This window comes from Atta cephalotes (genome assembly GCF_000143395.1).
Source record: "Atta cephalotes unplaced genomic scaffold scaffold00008, whole genome shotgun sequence".
Classification (NCBI taxonomy): domain Eukaryota; kingdom Metazoa; phylum Arthropoda; class Insecta; order Hymenoptera; family Formicidae; genus Atta; species Atta cephalotes.
Window position 1 is genome coordinate 3,108,332 of NW_012130072.1, and position 19,422 is coordinate 3,127,753.

The 19,422-nt window shown below is 29.6% G+C and overlaps 3 protein-coding genes across 3 annotated transcripts in view; 1 reads left to right on the plus strand and 2 right to left on the minus strand.

Annotated features, from left to right (window-relative positions):
• The window catches only part of LOC105627354 (AMP deaminase 2), a 28,882-nt gene extending 24,666 nt beyond the window's left edge, over positions 1 to 4,216 (plus strand). The window contains exons 3-12 of the mRNA XM_012208639.1: positions 342 to 402; positions 743 to 929; positions 1,614 to 1,963; positions 2,185 to 2,382; positions 2,464 to 2,759; positions 2,828 to 2,954; positions 3,064 to 3,227; positions 3,317 to 3,611; positions 3,761 to 3,871; positions 4,046 to 4,216. Of these exons, the coding sequence (XP_012064029.1) occupies positions 342 to 402; positions 743 to 929; positions 1,614 to 1,963; positions 2,185 to 2,382; positions 2,464 to 2,759; positions 2,828 to 2,954; positions 3,064 to 3,227; positions 3,317 to 3,611; positions 3,761 to 3,871; positions 4,046 to 4,216 (1,960 nt within the window). The remainder of the gene's footprint in view (positions 1 to 341; positions 403 to 742; positions 930 to 1,613; positions 1,964 to 2,184; positions 2,383 to 2,463; positions 2,760 to 2,827; positions 2,955 to 3,063; positions 3,228 to 3,316; positions 3,612 to 3,760; positions 3,872 to 4,045) is intronic.
• Positions 4,217 to 5,896: 1,680 nt separating this feature from the next.
• Positions 5,897 to 7,740, minus strand: LOC105627191 (UDP-xylose and UDP-N-acetylglucosamine transporter). The gene is made up of 5 exons (XM_012208478.1): positions 7,664 to 7,740; positions 7,174 to 7,390; positions 6,488 to 6,799; positions 6,259 to 6,410; positions 5,897 to 6,134 (listed from the first exon to the last, which is right to left on the minus strand). The coding sequence occupies exons 1-5, from the start codon at positions 7,738 to 7,740 to the stop codon at positions 5,897 to 5,899; spliced, it is 996 nt and encodes a 331-aa protein (XP_012063868.1).
• A 3,662-nt stretch (positions 7,741 to 11,402) lies between these two features.
• The window catches only part of LOC105627355 (cytochrome P450 4c3-like), a 21,828-nt gene continuing 13,808 nt past the window's right edge, over positions 11,403 to 19,422 (minus strand). Inside the window, exons 2-7 of the mRNA XM_012208640.1 lie at positions 18,135 to 18,317; positions 14,069 to 14,147; positions 13,819 to 13,945; positions 13,108 to 13,338; positions 12,655 to 12,820; positions 11,403 to 11,737 (exon numbers count right to left, since the gene is read on the minus strand). Coding sequence (XP_012064030.1) covers positions 11,403 to 11,737; positions 12,655 to 12,820; positions 13,108 to 13,338; positions 13,819 to 13,945; positions 14,069 to 14,147; positions 18,135 to 18,317 — 1,121 coding nt within the window. The remainder of the gene's footprint in view (positions 11,738 to 12,654; positions 12,821 to 13,107; positions 13,339 to 13,818; positions 13,946 to 14,068; positions 14,148 to 18,134; positions 18,318 to 19,422) is intronic.

The window sequence follows — 19,422 nt, forward strand, 5'->3', positions numbered from 1 at the left end:
GTGTGTGTGTGTGTGTGTGTGTGTGTGTGTGTGTGGTGTGTGTGTGTATGTGTGTGTGTGTGTGTGTGTGTATATGTAAGGAGATAATTCAAAAATTATTTAATTAGCATTTAACATCATTTAATGTATCCTTATCATAATCCTTATCATAATTATATTAATTTGCCAAATGTACAATAATTAAATAAAAATTATGTAATTAAATTTACTAATGATAAAAATATAAAAAAAATTTATCTCTACAAAATATTTTCTCAGAAATAATTATAAAGTATTATTATCAAATAATTGACAAAATAGAAATAACGACCTAGTAGAGATGTAATTTTATGGTTTCGCAGCTGTTATGCACAATATGATAAGTATTCCTTAGAGATTTTGTGTGAAATGGAAACCTTGAGAGTGCGGATTTGTGCGTGAAACCTTTGGTCACCTAGATGTGACCCCCCTTTTCTTCCTTCATCCTGTATCTACATTAATCTATAAAGAATGTCTTTAATCTCGATGACATGAAATATATTATCTTATAATCTTTTATCCAAAATATTTTATTAAATTTTAAGTCAAATTATATATATATTTTTTTACATTATTTTATTATATAATAGAGATTTTTATATGTCATAATGATTAATGAATATTTTATAATCAGGAAAATTATTAAAATATTGTCAATTCGAAAAATTATTTTCTTAGTTCATTTTTTATCCAATTTTATTATCTATATAAAACTTATACATAGGTACCTCTGGAAGATCTTCAAAGGGCCTCCAAGATGCTGGTACAAGCATTGGCGATACGCGAAAAATACATGAACAACTCTAAGCAGAGCTTCCCTACTATTACTTCTAGATTCTTGCGTAGTATCGATAAAAGACCACTCACTGTGGACGATGAAGTACATCACGACGATCGCAAGGCCATCGAAGGTATCTACCGTTAATTGAGAAGTGGCTCCAGTACCGAAGTCATAATGAAAATCCAATTCCATATCTACCTTAACCATATTCCCATTGGATATCCTTTCCTGATCGTGCCGTTGTCTACCAAAGAAACGTAATTGTAATCTCACAAAATATTTCAGTGCAATTAACATTAACGTTTAATGCTTCAAGCGCCGATGGCAATAACGACGTCAAGCTACCATACATGTATTGTGTAATTTTTTTTCTTTTCTTTTTCGTCGCAGCGATGTATATCTAATCACGCGGCTCCTCGTGCGGAGCTTCATACAAAGCACAGCTTTAGTTTAGCGTGCCAAGCACTACACATTTTTAATATGAGTTAATAAAGAATATACGATATCAGTTTTATTACATATTTCTTAAGGGAAAGAGCTGCTGGATATTACGAAAGAAATCGGGGGCAGTCAATCCGACGCGGACATCGACGCGCTGATCAAAGACGTCTCTTGGACAGGTCTTCCTAGTACCTATTAATATCCTTACCTTGAATTTCCTGTTGCACGCTGTTTTTAATGATGATGTACTTGTTACTTCTTAAGAATCTCTTTACTATGCGCGAGATAGTTTTATCTCGGAATAAATCAAACAGCGCTGCGGCAACAAACAGTTGACGATACTTCTCTAATACAGACGATTAATTATTAACAGATCACCCGGTACATGCGCCTGCTTCTCGCGGCGATCCTTGGGAATGTGAATTTCCACCGGCGAAGAATTACAAGATCGTGCCAGTCAATGGCGTGTTCAACCTGTTCGCCAATGATGAGGATCTGGCCAATGGCAAACCGCTCCCGTATTCGTATCCGGATCTGGCGGCCTTCGTCCAGGACATGAACCTCCTCTGCGCCATGATCGCCGACGGACCTTTGAAATCTTTCTGTTACCGAAGACTAAGTTACCTGTCCTCTAAGTATCAGCTGCATGTGCTGCTAAACGAGCTCAGGGAACTGGCGAGTCAAAAGGCCGTGCCGCATAGGGATTTCTACAATATTAGAAAGGTTTGTACACAAACAATTCGAATTCATATAAAGTACATCAAGATTGTAATTTGTAAGATCAATATTTATTGTAAAGTTAGAAACAGGATAATGCAATTTCAAAGTAGGAAATTAAAAAGATTATATATTTTTTTTATATAGTTATTTCAAGTTGAGTTTTTCTACTTATATCTCAGCACCGCATATAATTGAGTTGCGCTATTATATGATTTATTTTTCAGGTCGATACTCACATACATGCGGCTTCGTGTATGAATCAAAAGCATCTGCTTAGATTTATTAAAAAAACGTTGAAGAATCATGCTGATGAAGTGGTTACTTGTTCTAAAAACGATGAAACTATGACGCTCCGCGAAGTCTTTCAATCCATGAATTTGACTACCTACGACCTAAGCGTCGATATGTTGGACGTGCATGCAGTAAGTATTTTTCTGAAGATTTACAAGAGACATCGAGGAAGTTTCTAAAAAGTATTGCATTTTATTCTTTTTTCTTCGCAGGACAGAAACACGTTTCACAGATTTGACAAGTTCAACGCGAAGTACAATCCTATTGGCGAGAGTCGCTTGCGTGAGGTTTTCCTCAAAACCGACAACTATCTGAATGGCACATATTTTGCGCGGATAATCAAGGAGGTCGCAAGCGATCTTGAGGAGTCCAAGTATCAGAATGCAGAACTGCGTCTTTCGATCTATGGCAAGAGTCCAGAAGAATGGGATAAACTAGCTAAGTGGGCAATTCAGAGCGACGTCTATTCAGATAATGTGCGCTGGCTTATACAGATTCCTAGATTATAGTAAGTCTATCGTATGATATGCGCGGCACTTAGACTTGATAGATTTCTCATTGCATTTTATGCTATAGTGATATCTTTAAGCTGAATAAGCTTATGACGAACTTCCAAGAGATTATCAACAATATCTTCCTGCCACTTTTCGAAGTAACCAACGATCCCAATTCTCATCCGGAGCTGCATAAATTTCTCCAATACGTATGTTTTCCTGTTTCATGTTATTTTTATTTCTAATTTCTAATTATTTCTAATTATTCGCTTTTGTTATACTTTTCTAAATGTTTTACATGCTATGTTATCGTTATAGGTAATAGGCTTCGATTCTGTAGATGATGAAAGTAAGCCAGAAAACCCTCTTTTCGATAAGGATGTTTGTCCACCTGCAGAGTGGGACGATATAGAAAATCCGCCATACGGATATTACCAATATTACACTTACGCGAATATGACGGTTCTTAATCACTTTAGAGCGTACGTTGATTATCAAATTTTTTTATTTCATTTCGAGCAATTCTCTATTTATATATTTTGGATGAATATAATTCTGAATTCTTTTATAGAGAACAAGGCTTCAATACATTTGTCTTGAGACCTCATTGCGGTGAAGCAGGACCCATTCAACATCTTGTATGTGGCTATATGATGGCGGAGAACATTTCGCATGGTTTACTGCTCAGAAAAGTTCCTGTGCTTCAATATTTATATTACCTAGCGCAAATCGGCATCGCGATGTCGCCGCTCAGTAACAATTCGCTTTTTCTTAATTATCATCGTAATCCACTTCCAGAATACCTTGCTAGAGGATTATGTATAAGCTTGTCTACAGATGATCCTCTCCAGTTTCACTTTACTAAGGTAAAGGAGAAATTATTGTAGACAATCTAATAATGCATAGAGTAGAGAGATTTTTTTTGTAATTTATAAAATTCGTTACTATACATACATAAATAATTATTGCTGTTTATTTAATATATCTCGTATAGTTAATGTATGATGTATTATAGGAACCTCTGATGGAAGAATATAGTATTGCTGCGCAAGTGTGGAAACTCAGTTCGTGTGACATGTGCGAGCTAGCACGCAATTCCGTTCTTATGAGTGGTTTTCCACATAAGGTGAGTAATTATATCTGCTCTCCAATCTTTCGTGTATATAAAGAGTAATTAAGAGGTTTCGGATTTCTTTAAATTCTCTTATCTTATTACAATGATGGCACATTTCTCAATTTCATATACTTGCTTAACGCGTAGACGTGAAATTTCATGTGATTTAATTGTTTTATTTTGCAGAGTAAGCAGTACTGGTTGGGACCTAACTATACAAAAGAGGGAGTCGCTGGTAACGATATTACTCGAACCAACGTACCAGACATACGAGTGGCCTATCGATATGAAACCTTAGTTGACGAACTGTCCAATATCTTCAAGGTCGTGGAAAAACCTGAGTCACTTCCATTTTAATAATAATCGATTATTTGGATTTTATCAAACCGATGGAGATCGATTGAGGTGAAATGATATTCAAAGATTGACGAATTATGATTATTCATATGATTTATTCTTGTGATTCTGACTCTTTTATGCTAACTACAAAATATGTTTTGAAACATTACGAGAATTCGTAAGGAAATTATTTTTTTTTCTTATATAATTACTCTTTTTCTCTTCACACATCAAGAACATAAATCGAGGCTGAACAATATCGATCAAATTATATATTAGATGAAGTACAATACCAAATTATCTAAAATATGTATCACAGATTTTTCAACGTGAGAATGTGCTTAAGATCGATATCGCGTGACAAAAGTATGCAATTCTACCTTGACTATAGATAGGTGAATGGCCAAATACGATTTCATGAGACCATTACATTTCTATATTAAATTATGGAATCAGTTTCTAAATTGAATCCATAATTTATTATGGAAATCCGTATTTGTTGCTTAAACAAATTATGAACTTTATGTATGTATCGTTCATCTTTCATCTTGCACCTTTTTTAAAGACTTCAATCGCAAGAGTAAATCAATCAGAAATTATACATATACGTTGACCAATTTAATAGTAGCTATTAGAAGATATTTCTTCTAATTCATTGCAGAATTCGTATCAGTATACGTATTGTAACAAACTAGGCTAGAAACGAATATTACGTTTATTCACCTTGACGTTAAGCTCGTGATAAAATAAATCCGTTTTTCACATCTCGGCCGTGTACGGTGATAGCGATATATCTTTCTTGGATTTTAGTTTTATTTTCTTACATTTTTGTACATTTATATCTTAATCGTAAATAACGTTTGTTTCGGCGAGCATTCAGATAACTGGCTCGTATGCGGATAGTTAACTCGTGCCATTGTATATCCTTCTTTCTACAAATAGAGAGTGTAAATAGGAAATTATTTGATTAGATGTAACTAAGATATTTTACGAGCTTTACATGCGTGCCAAGGTATGATGCAATGATATAAATATATTTCTCGTTATTTTAACTTCGTGATTCTTTTTATCTTTTTTTGCATCTACCATTTTCCGAGAAAACTCTCCGAACAACGAGCCTAAAGGATTTAAATTAAGCGATATATAGCGATCATCTATAACACTTGAACACTGTGCCCTGTCGAATATCGAATTTAAATTAAATTGTTACTAGATAGAAAGATATATATTTATTGTAAAAAAAAAATATATATATATATATATATATATATATATATATATAATAAATAGAATATATACTTAGCATACGTAAAACAACAAAATTACGAAGTTTTGATCACACCAACAATAGTCCAATTTATAGAGCATTAATAAACTGATCCATCCAATACATATATTTTTTTTATCAAAAGAGAAAGAATGCATTTTCTTTTTATTCATTAATTGAATTATGAAAAATATTGAGGTAGACATTACATTTTGAAAAATCTGCTATCATTTTTACAAAAAACATATCTGTAAATTTATATACAATAATACGGAGCATTTTCGCTATCTATTCAAAACTATCACCACATCTATCAAAAAAATTTTTTTTACTTTATACATATTGAAATAACGCGACTACTATAAATACCTCGAATAATTCGTAGTCAATAGGAGATTATTTGCCCTTGCCTTATTCTTAAAATTAATGAATTATTCCACTTTTTTCGTCTTGGGTAAGCTTTGTATAATCTTTGGTATTACTTCCGTAAAAATAATTGTGCCTACGAAGACTAGCAGCGTACCAATCCAATGATATATAGTAAATGGATTCTTGAAATAAACTATAGAGAATAATAATGACAGAAATTTTCGCAGCGTTATTACCAGAGTAACTGTGAGAGAGCTGCATTCCGTGGTTAATACGAATACAGAGCTGATGCACATGTATCTGAAAGTACAATTAAGGCGAATACTTTGAGTATGTGATAGTATATTCGTCAGATATGTTGATATTATGCGTTGATATACACGCATGTATGTAATATAATATAGCTGTATTTAAAAAAGGATACTGCGTTAGAACATTTCCAATTAAATATACGATTAACGATGGCATATATACACCGATCACAGACAACCTTAATGGTTCAGATGCGAGTGCGAAGTTCCAATGATCGTAAATATTAGGCGCTAGCGTTAGGAAGAACGGCAAGGGTAACAAGTGCTGTAAAAAAATTTCCATTATATCGTCAATTATCTTGACGTTGATTAATATTTAACGCAGGAAGAAATAAGACTTACTGTATAATACAAAGCTTCCCGCGCGTTTTTACCATACCGACTATGTAGTTCCTCTTGATAAATACCCATTCTAGCAGAAACGAATAAAGCGATCGTGAGTAGTAATATGCCTAAAGCCCACCAGAAAAAGTCATCCCACGGTGTCGTAGCTACTTGCACATTTTTCTGCTGCAAGGATTTGATTTCCTTGCCACTAACAATTGTGCAGAGCGCTATTCCTGTGGTGATCATAAATACTGACAGGTACTTGCTAAATGTATATTTCTTATTTAAAATAATAATCCCCATAATCATGTTAGCTATAAGAGAACCCTGAAACAATACAATATACACTTACAATACAGGCTATTGTATCTCTCAGACAACATGTCCATAATACACATTTTTATAACGTCTTTAAGATATCTTTTAGACATACATGTTGTCTAGGTTGCTAATTAGAATACACACAGCATAATTTCTTCAAGAGACTGAGAATGTTCTTTGGACATTCAGAAAATATAGGGATATTTTTAAAGTTGATATTTATAATCTATTCTTATTTTAAAATTGCCTTAAGTAACGTTTTAAATATGTGATTATGACATCTAGACAATTTTAAATATAAAAACTGACTGTAATATCAGCCTATGGTGTCTCTTGGAGGTCTATGCTATCTATATATATATGAGAATGAATTTACTTACAGCTCTAAATATCATGTGTAGCGGCATAGGAATATTAAAGTCAAATGCATAATTATTGCATACATTGGCGACAAAAAACATTGTGACCAGAATAAAGTAATCCTTTATGCCTATGTTTGGTCTGACAGTGCCGCACTTGGATGTGAATAGGAATCCCTCGATAGATATAAAAAGGAATTGTGAAAATGTAATGAGATTCCCACTGCCAGGATCATCTCTGAAATCAGAGTGATAAAAAAAAACTTGTCATTCAACGCATGATGTAAGAAAATCTTTCAATTCTCATTTGTTTTGTCATGACATTCACTTTACGTAACAGTATTATCTCCGGCTAAAGTATTATAGGCGGTAAGTGCTTTTTTTTAAATTGTACCGAATTACAGATATTAAGTGAAAGAAGCGATAAGTTATCGTAAAAATTTTACTAGATAACATACAGTGCACGGTTATGCAACACTTGGCCGGTTAGACGAGTCATTGGTGTACTCACTTGACAAGCAGTTCCAGAAACACGACGTTGGTGCAACAACCGAGGAAGACGCAGAGCACCGCGACAGCCGCCCGCATCGTATTCGCCCTAAATCTTATTTTTTCCTTTCTTGACTTCCTTCCTCGTTGATCGATCTCGCGGTCTAACCTATGAAGGTTATGAATCGCGTGTTGAATTCTCCAATGAGCGTCACGCAATTCATCGGCACACTAACCACTGCGGTCAGCGTTGGCGGTCGATCGCGAATTATCAGCGATGTAATAATGCAATGTATCGCGCAGTCGGATTATGCGCGCGATACCACGTGCATATGTATACATTTATATATATATATGTATATATACATCGAATGTCATGAACGTCACAATACCAGCTGTGCCTTAATATGTTAAATTGCGTTAGTTTTTGGAGCGCTCGATGGAGCATGCGTATTGCAATCAGGATTTGGTATATCTTTCAACAATCGTTGCTTATTCAATATATGTTTTTTCATTCAAGTGATATTCTCGTAAGTCTTTTTATTGAAAATACGTATTTTTTTTGCAATCTTGTTGAATTACGTCAGCAACGATGAGAAATTATGTTAATTCACATCTCTCTAAAAAATTATATATATATATATATATATATATGGATTTTTCTTATTGCATTCTGGATTTTTAAATTTTTTTAGAAAGATTTGAATTAACAAATATAGTTATATTTTATATTATATTTTAGAATTGAAATAAAGTCGATTATATAAATTAACTAACGTTTAAACATTTTAAACGGTCATCTGTCATTATAAATATAACGATCGTGTATGTATTAATATAAGCGCACTTCAGCGCTTAAACGTAGTCCGTAATTAAAGCTATTATTTCATAAACTGGTGCTTAAAATAAAAATTTACAAATAACTTTTTTATTTAATTTTTTGAAAGCTCTCTTGTAATATTTTAAATTGTGAATTTTGGAACACCTTATATAGCATAGTTTTTCTAAAAAGTTTTTCTAAAAAGAATATTGTACAATTAATATCTCATACATGTGTGACTCATATATTTTAATTTAATCATTTTTATATTTGTGTATATTTTATATGCAGAATTATTAATTAAAGGAATAATATTTTATAAAATTATCATATATTCTGTAAAAATAGCGATATTGATATTAATAGCGGTATATTTATGACCTTGAAAAATTAATTTTTTTGAAATATAATTTTTGTCTAAAAAATTTTCTTCTAAAATTTTAGGAAAGTTATTTTAGGAAAGAAATTTTAGGAAAGTTATATTTGAGTAGATAAATTACAATGAGCAAAAAATGAACAAAAAACAAATTGTTATGTGATTTATGTTAAAATTATAAATATTATATAAATAATTGTAAGTCAAGACTAATATTTGTTCAAATTGTTTAAGTTGTTCTGCATAGAATGATAATGTTAATAATTTATACTTTGTCTAAGCTTATATTACAGATATTAAATTTAAATTATTACAAACTCAATTGACACTGATATCATTCATTTTATGCTTACCACATAAGGACACTAAAGAAAATTACTGACTTTGCAATTAAAGAAAATTTGATATGTTATTATATAACAAGATTGATCTTAGATAGATTATTTGTTCTTGAATATTATACATATATATATAGAGGTTGATAAATGTTTTATTGATTTTGTTAATAGAAGTACAGCAATACTATATGTCAAATGTTAAAACTTTTAAGAAATTTAGATTCGAAGGAAAAATTGTTATGTATTATTATTAAGATCATTATTAATTATGTTTATTTTTGTGATTGTGGCTGTGTTATTCAAGATCATTGATTGAGCTCTTACAATTTTGAGCAACGCTCCTATTAGTATTTTTTATCACATAAGGAATAGTATAATATATTCCTTATATGACAAAAAATATCAACAGAAACCGTCGCTCAAATTAATTTTATTTTTAATATATTCGATGTAAAAAAAATAGGGATGGAAAGTTAAAACTTTGTAAAAATAATTAATTACCGTTACAAGTTATTGATTTTGAAAAGTAATTCGTTATAGTTACAATTACTGAAAAAAATAATTTTTATTTTTAAGTTATTTTCAAGGTTTTTTTTATTAGAATTTTCAGCAGAATGTCACGAGTAAATGTAACATCGATATCATTAGGGTTGCGTTCAAAAATCGTTACCCGACTGTCTCCATATATCGTTTTGTTCTTATTGTTCACTTAAACAAAAGAATGATACATAGAATCACTTAGGCTGCATAATGCAGCCTAAGTCAATTAAAGAAAAAAACTTACATGTTTATATGTTATATACTTTTATTCAAAAAAATAAGAAATATAAATATGAAACAATAAACATGAATATAATTGTGAAATAGCTCACATATACAGTCAATGATAGGTAAAATATTCTTAAAATTTATCTAAATACAAATACATCTTAATTGCTAATATTTTGTAAAATATAATATTTAACAACGTATCGTTCTTACATTAGGACCTTTTCAATGTTAATATATAAACAAAACTATTATTACATGTTACATCTAAATATCCTTACTTTACATCATACGTTAAATCTTACACGCTTTAATTAAAAACTCTTAGGATTATTGTCAGAATTTATTTGCAATTTTCTAGAAAAATTCATACTTTCTAAGTATGTAGTGACAATAATTTATATATTATTTTTATATTTAAATATATTATAATTAAGTTATGATGAAAATAATATAAATTATTGCACTACATACTTAGAAAGTGCAAATGTTTCTAGAAAGTCGCAAATAAATTCTAGCAATAATCTTAAATATCAATAAAAATTATCATTAATTATTATTAGAATTAACAAAAATTAATTTTTAACATCAGTTTAAAAAAATTTTTTTAACATTAGTTTTTTTTTACATTAATTAAATTTCTTTCTTCTGAGTGTAATCAATCAAATGTTTCGAAGCATTTATAGCGTCAAATGAACATTACCGTACTGCATTGACAAATAAATTTGAAATATTATATATAAAGTAACTATAAAAATAATTATTAAATTATTAAATAGTTACTAGTTACTTAAAAGATATAACTAAGTTAAATTATAATTACAGATAGAAAAAAGTAACGAAGTTAAGTTACAGTAATTGAAAAAAAGTAACTGTAACTTCGTTAGTTATTTCCTATCCCTGAAAAAAAAATCATTTGGGCGTAGGAAGTTTTTATATTGATCCAACAAAGTATAATACATCATCACTAGTTTCCATAAACAGAAGTGGCATTCACTACTATGCTCGTGCAAATCGTTCTTTGAATCAATAAAAACGGTCGATGAGCGTCCCAGCATATCTACAATCAGTCAATAATGATAAATCTAAGAAAAAAACAAAATTTGTAACTTTAATTATTTTTTAATTAAAGTCTTATCTGGGAAGACAAGAATCTTTTTTAGTTATTATAACTTAATTTCGTTACTTTTTTTCCATCTGTAATTATAACTTAACTTAGTTATATCTTTTAGTAATTAGTAACTAATTTAATAATTACTTTTATAGTTACTTTATATATTTCAAACTTATCTGTCAAAAAATTTAGTGTGCGGCAGTGTCTACTTGGCGCTACAAATGCTTCGAAACATTTGTTTGATTACAGAAAAGAGAAATTTAATTAAGCACTAAGGAACTCTTTTCAGCATTGATTTTTTTCCGTAGTACGGAGAGAAAAGAAGAGAAGAATATTCGCAATGTTTTAACGCGGTGTAAGTTTAAGACGAAGTCCGTTTGCGTTGACTAACACCAATTCCGATATAAAACGCAATTCATCCTCTTTATCGAGAGCTTCCACATGGAAAGCTTTCAGCACAGATAAGATGGCTATTTTAACCACTAATGTGGCAAATTTCCAGCCGATGCAGTTGCGCGAGCCAGCGCTAAAGGGTATGAAAGCGTAAGGAGGTAATTTGGGACCATCGGGCAAGAATCGTTCCGGACGATAAATGTGCGGCTCTGGGAAGAAACGATCGTCACGGTGTAATAAATAAGAGTTGATGAGAACTGTTGAGCCTGGTGGAATTTGATTGCTCACTAAAAACAGGTAAAAGACATTTCGTGTAAATAAAAATTTTTTGTGTGCATTATACAATTGTTGATTGGACAATAGCTATTTATCGCATTTTAAAGTTTTCTAACAATTACTTGATAAAATGCTTGGTACAACACTCTATTAATATTGATCAATGTGATGATCAATAATTGTAATAATTTTGATATTGATTAATATTGATTAATATAAAATGGTGTAATTGATATTTAAAATATTTTGGAAATTTTCAAATCTGTATCTGTCTAATTTTTTTAAATATCTCAGTAAGATCGTTCTTTACATACGTTGTACATACGATTTTCCACGTAATTTTTTATGCAACCTATTCGACAAATAATAGCGGCATTGACAAGTATTATTTATATTTATTTTCAAACAGTCCAACACTTCGACAATCATGCATCAATATGTTATTATATTTAAAAAATAATTTTAAAAATATTTGGACCAATTTACATTCTGCAACTTTTTCATCTGAAATATTTTTCTATAAAATTTATATTTTCCAAGTTATTCAGGGGTACCGACCTTTTTTCCTAATCCGATATAATTATTTTGATAGTCTAAAATTTCCAGATTTGTATTTAATTAGGATTCTCGTATAGAGAGTACTTTGGAAGCGGCAAAGTGGACAGCGCACTAGTCTGCAATGTTAGAAATCCGGCGGTATCAAAACAAAAAAATATTTTCATTATACTCGTATCCCCTCTCGGGAGACAATGGCAAACCATCGAGAGTATCTTTGCGAAAAGAACTTCTCTAACAGACATCATTGTTCGAAATCGACGTTTAAACTGTGTAGGTCCCATATGAACTGTGTACAACTAGCGTGCGCACCACAGGCATATGAGAGAAGTTCACGCTCGAATAGAGAGAGATTAGGTATTAGATTACTTACTTATTTCAATTGGTTTGTAAATTTGTCTTGCTATAAGTGGAGTCACAGGGTATAATCTCCATTGTTCCTTGATGCAAGCTTCCAACCATGTTAATTTGTGTATATTCTCCAATGTAATTTCATCCGTGTCCATCATCATATCATTGTATTCCTCTAAAATTTTTTGCTAAAAACAAGAAAGCACTACAGTTAAATTAATGTTAAAAAATATAGAAAAAGATGACACTTTCAATTAGATCTTCTGTATCTTCTTAATTAATTTTATAATTTAAGAAATACATCTAATGCAGACGAAATGTAAAAATACAATTTCTTTAAGGTTGTTAAAAATGATATATATATATATATATATATATATATATATAATAAAACAAAATAATATTATTTATTAGATTTCATCGTGTATTAGAATTAAGCATAGCAGTGATAATACAATACAGAAAGGAATCATACCTGGTATTCGGGGTTTCGTCCTAGCGCGTAAAGTGTCCATGATATGCTGGTGGCCAGCGTATCATGTCCAGCGTACATAAAAGTATTTACTTCTTCATAAATGTCTTCATCCGAAAGGATAGTGCCATTTTGTGATATTTGTAATAATAAATCTAGTAGGGCCTGTCTCTTTTTCTTTGAATTGTTGAAGTTGGCATCGCTTTTCCATTCGGCTTTTCTTTTTACAATTACCTGAAGATTAGATTGTTCTAAATATTATCGCGTATTATTTGCAATGACTAAATATTGCAAGTGGAATATTGAGAGTGGAGAAGTATTATAAGTAAGTTTTCTTACTATTCTGATCTAACTTTCAAACATGTGTTTGAAAAAATCCAAAATTGAATTTATTATTGAATTTATTAGAAGGAAGTTAAAATATAATGATTTTCTTTATATAATATATGAGTATAATAAAATGAGAGCAACTGCACTGAAGAAAAGAGATATTTCTCTATTTTTCCATTCACGAATATGTGAGTCTAAATTTGAAACGAAAACTGACCTGAAATTTTAGTGATTAATTTAACACAAAATAGATAGTAATGAAATAGTTAATCTCTGTTATTTTTTGCAATAATGTTACTCGAAATCTCTCAAAAAACTGAAGCAGCTATTGAAGATAGCCTGGCTTAGAAGATTTTAACTATCTGTGTTTAGAATGATTATTACCTTGCTGACAAATTCCTGTATAATTTGAATTGAATGATCGTGCTCTTTGCCTGACTTAGTTAACTTGAAAATTGAATCAAATGATAACCATACATTTGTGAAACGCATTTGCACAATAGATGCAACCCTAAAAGTTAGAAATAAATATTTTATTATATTTTTTAAAAATAAGATTCAAGATGTGTATATTGTATAAAATTGCATAAGAAAACCTGAATACAAAAACATAAAAAAAAAATCATTAACTTACTTATCTACAGCCTCGACGTAGTCAACTTTCAACTTTGTCAAGTTCTTTTGCGAGTTAAGTTTGTAACCCATCGCAGTATCTGCAATAAAATTGATAAAATTAAATTAAACTGTTAAAAATAATTAGTTATTATTATTAATTAAATTATTAAAATTAAATTTAAATAAAAAAATTTTTGTAATCTGTATGGAATATTCTAATATACAATATATACAATAAATACTGATAAATTTTGCATTAATTCCATTTATTTAATCAATGTACATAATATATGGATAAATAATTCAAAGCCGGAATTAAGATATAACGATGAGGAAGTCAGTTCATATAAAAAATTTTAAAGAGTGCAAAAATATGCATAAAATGATAGTTGATGGCAAAAATGGCAAAAATGAATATTTATATATTTTAATTTATTTGCTGCTAACAGGCGCGTTCGCTGTTGAGAGCTCGCTGTGCATAAGAAAATAAAATGTATATGTAAGGATAATAAAAATTTTCATAAAATAATTGTCAATTTTGTGATTATCAAAGCATAAAAAATGTAATTTTAAATGAAGAAATCGATTTTCTAAGAATTTTTAGAAGAATTAATATTATTTATATATGTGCTATACACTTTTGAGTTTACTGTAATATATAATTTGGTAGTTGTTTTGTTCGTTTATAATATACACGCGCGTAATTTATATGTAAAGTACATATGTGTATGTGATTATATATATGTTCTTATTAAATTAATATTAATATATGTTATTTTATTATTTTATTATTATTTTATTTTTATTTTATTATTATTATTATTTTACATTTTATTTTATTATTATTTTACATGCCACACAAAACAATTTTTTGTTACTAAGAGATGCATTTTTTCTCTTGCCTCTGCATTGAAACATCTAATCCTGACTCTGAAATAATTACACAAGGACAAACTTCAGGTATTATAACATCAATGCTTTAATGATACTAAAATTCATCATTTGCAATCGTGTTCAAAATAATAATATGCAATATATCACATAAACATTAATGACAGTTAATAATATATGTCATTGACATGATAATTGACGTTATTCACATTGTGAACGGTGTAATGTAGATAACACACATATGAAATGTATTTATTCTATAATATATATATTTAACGCTCTATCGATCATCATCGATATCATGGTGGAAGAAACTACCATGGTCGATACATTTGCGATCAATGAGTAAACGATCGAAACGATCGAACGAGGAATAATCGATCGCTTATCCCTTCTCTCACAGGAATTTTCATAATATTCATCAATACATTTCTTACAAAAAAATCTACTACCAATAGTAATCTAATATCAAGTCTACTGACCAATATCAACAAGACAATACTTAAATATTTATTTTAAGCATTGAAGAATTTCTTCGGTATTTTTAGTATTCCAAATAAATAATTAATTACTACCTTTCAATGATAGATTGGCTAATATTAAATTGATAAAATTAGATTTCTGTAAGGAATATTATAAAGTTTAATTGACCAATAATTGTTAGATATATGTCGTAAAATGATTAAATTTATTTAGATAAAAATATCCGTGTTGCTGTACAAGATAACAGAGCGAATAAAATGACTGGTTTAACTTCTCATGCAACAAAGCCTGAGATTTCTGAAAAGATTTTGAAAAGTAAAACACTATCGATGTCTCATATAATCGAGCTTGCGTACCCAAAAGTGATTCATGATTCCAACACTGAAATATTTCCTATTAATTCCGTCTCACCAAGCGCGCTTAAAGCAATAAGTTAGTGATTTAAAATATTTAGATTATCACTATTATAATTTCTATTTGAATTTAATAAATCTTTGCAAAAATAATTTGTTAAAGATTCTGCAAAAAAAATTTATAAAATTAAAAATTCAGGTTGGAAAATAAATACATTTCGTGTGAAATACGAACGATTGTTAAAGTTTATTAACCTCACTAATAAATTATAAAACATTATTATGTGAAAAATTTATTGCAAACCGCAGCTACGCAGGATAATTGAATTATCGCAACCGCGAAAGGATCGATTTAATTAATATTTCAAGTTATCGAGACATAAGACACAGATACATCGATTATGCAATCTGAGAATCTGTGGTTTGTCGAAGTTAAAGCAAATGGATCATTTTGATGTCAAGGAGAAATTATTTAATTCACCGAAAAAAGATAAATTGGATATGACGAAGTTACTGCACGAATCTTTACAGTATAATAACATGGAAAAAACAGTTTTGTTGAAGTATTTAAAAATTTAGTTAGATATAGAAAGAAAAAATATAGAAGATTTTCAGATTTGTATCTAGCTAAATTTTTAGAATACTTCAGCAAATCATTCTTCCTGTTTTGAAAGTTTTGCTGATAACGTAATATTGATAATGTAATGTTCGTTTGTTATTATAACACAATTATGAACATATGAAGTGTTAGTGATGATATTAATAGCATGAAAGAGACGCAAAAGATGTGTGTCTGCAATTATCTACTAACAAATGAATGAATAAATTGTAGTGTTCGAGTATTTTAATCGGAGCAGCTGAAGGCCATCATTTAGCGCATCGTTTGTATCGAACTCCTTCGTTCGCATTAATATTTATATCACATATTTTTTTCTCAATTATATCATTGTTTTTCAAACATCATTCACGCAATAAGAATGCCCCAGATGAATTTGTGCCGAATAAAAACAAATCTCGTTTCTATCAATTATTCGAAGGAGGATAAATATGTCCTTTCAAGATCTCACAGAAATCTCCTTGAACCTTCAAAAATTTAATTGCTGGATTATTGTTAATAACTAATGAGGCAATTCGTTTCAGCTTGATGTCAATTATGACGAAAAAGATTAAAAAGATAATAAATCAAAAGTGCCGGAAAAAATGAGAAAAATGGTAGTCACTATGTTATCTTAGTAATACGGACAGAAGCGTCGTTGTTGTCGGGATGGACTGAAAGAAGAGATCTCAATTTAGCATCGCTCGTGAATCGCACGAATCCCAACATTGCAAATTCTCAAAGATAACGAAAGAAGTTCGTATAATTAACGATATTGGAATTTAAATTTAATGTATCCTGATACATATTTTCAATAGAATTTTTTATGTGTTCTGTTTAATTGATGTTATATTGAAAAATGAGTACACAAACAGTTTCTTTTAACACAATTATATCATAATCGAATATTTTAATAAAGTTCTAATAATGCCGAAAACGTCATGACTTATTAGAAAATAATTGTTTCGTAATAAAATAATTGTATTCCTAATAAATCGGTTAACATTTTTATATAATTTTTTCCATATTATTTTTCCATATTATTTTTATATAATTAGTTCCAAAATTATTTGGATAGGATTATCATGCTAGAGATGGTTAATATATGGCGCTATCTATCATAGAAGAGGAGTTAGAGGATTCAACCTCTTTCAAATTTTTTCATTCTTAATAAACAATTTTTTATTCTTATAAACAATATAATTTTTTATTTTTTAGTATTATATGTATTATATGTAAATTTTATTATTATATAAAATTTTTTTTTCTATTACGATTATGTAACTTCTGGAATTTCCGTTAGGCAGATCTTTGACTAGTATATGTATAAATTATTGCAATTGTTTTTAAACCGAAAAATTGAATATGAGCTGAGATATTAATGAGTATTCCACAACTACATATTTATAATAATTGTATTAGTTTATACTTTCTTTAAGAAAAAAAATAGAAGTCATAATTAGAAAACCTAATATTTTTTTTTTAAATCAGAAATGAGAAGGAGACACTCTAAGCTTTGAAATATTCAAAAAAAAATAAATATTAATGCAAAAAATTACTGTTTATATGATAACAAAATTGATAAAAAAATTCTCCGAAAAAAATCCTGAATATGTCCATGATATCACCATCGTTATTAAATTACATTTAACGAAGCCATCTCTTCGATAAAGAATAGATACTATAAAAGGAAAATATCTTCTGTGGAGTTGCTACATTTCTATATCTATAAACTTAATGAAATCCGCGTCTATTGAACTCACCACATATAATATCAAGAGCGACGCGTTTCGCAAACGGAACAATGTTAAACCATTTGTCTACTTCTTTTTCAAGGCAGGAAATTAGAACATTCGTCTCTTCTTTTATAGTTTTTAAATATGTCTCCAGGAGGCCGCTATGGAAGGTGGGCGTCAGCAGCTTCCTGCGAACGTGCCATTTCTCACCTGAAAAAAAGATCACAATTTTTATTGCGGCTGTAAATTTATTTATTGTATCCGCGCTAGTATTGAAAATGAAGAATTCTCACAGTGTCTCTAGGAGCATCGTGAAATAAATGTAGATTTTTTGCTCCCGATTTTTTATGTTTTTCTCTATAAAAAAGATAATCGAAATTATCGAATGTCAAAATAACTAATCATACAAGTATTCAGCAAATGCAAGTACATATATTTTTGCAATTATACATATACTCTTTATTGAAGATATATAAATCGAAAAAGAAAAAGTGTCTCACCAGTGTCCTGAGTTCCTTTACTATAAGAAAAATCCGCGTAAAAATTACGACTCTCTTTTCTCTAAATAATCTAAAATTTTAGATCGTTCGCTGTTTGGAAAATGCGCAAGAATTAAAGACATTGGTTTAATATAGTTCAAACCATATTTTGTATTGATATCCAAAATTTAAAAAAATGAGAAATTGACACGTTAGTGCTATAAAGTGCAAAAATCAAGATAAAAAATGTTATTTATATTAAATCAACGGTCATGTTAACAGTGTTAATATCATAATAAATACAAATGCGATAAACAAAAGTTCGGAAGGTATCTCGAAATATTACTTTATCACATTCGCGACGTATTATGACCTCCTTTGCTACTAAAAATAACATCCATTCAAAAAGAATGAACGTTTTAATCCTGAGATAATATTGAAATTAATGCCGTACAGTATACTAATCAAATAATACATCTGTTCTGCGGAAATTTGAAATGATGTATAATTACTTTAGTTATTGCTCAAAGTCCGAAGTTTTTTACGTATAATTTCTGTTACATACTCGCGTAATTGATAACTTTTTGCGTGTAAATAATAAAAATAGAATAAAGGAAATATTCCTGAGAACAAAATAATTATAAAAGAGATGATATTCGCAAATTAATCTAATCACAATTTCACAAAAATACTTTATTCTATTTTTGTGAAATTGTATGACAAGGTCAGACAGTCTGAATGATTAGATTAATTTTATACAATTTCACAAAATAGAATAAAGGAAATATTACTAGATCGTTATACTTACTTAAAGTAAGAATAACGATACAGAAATA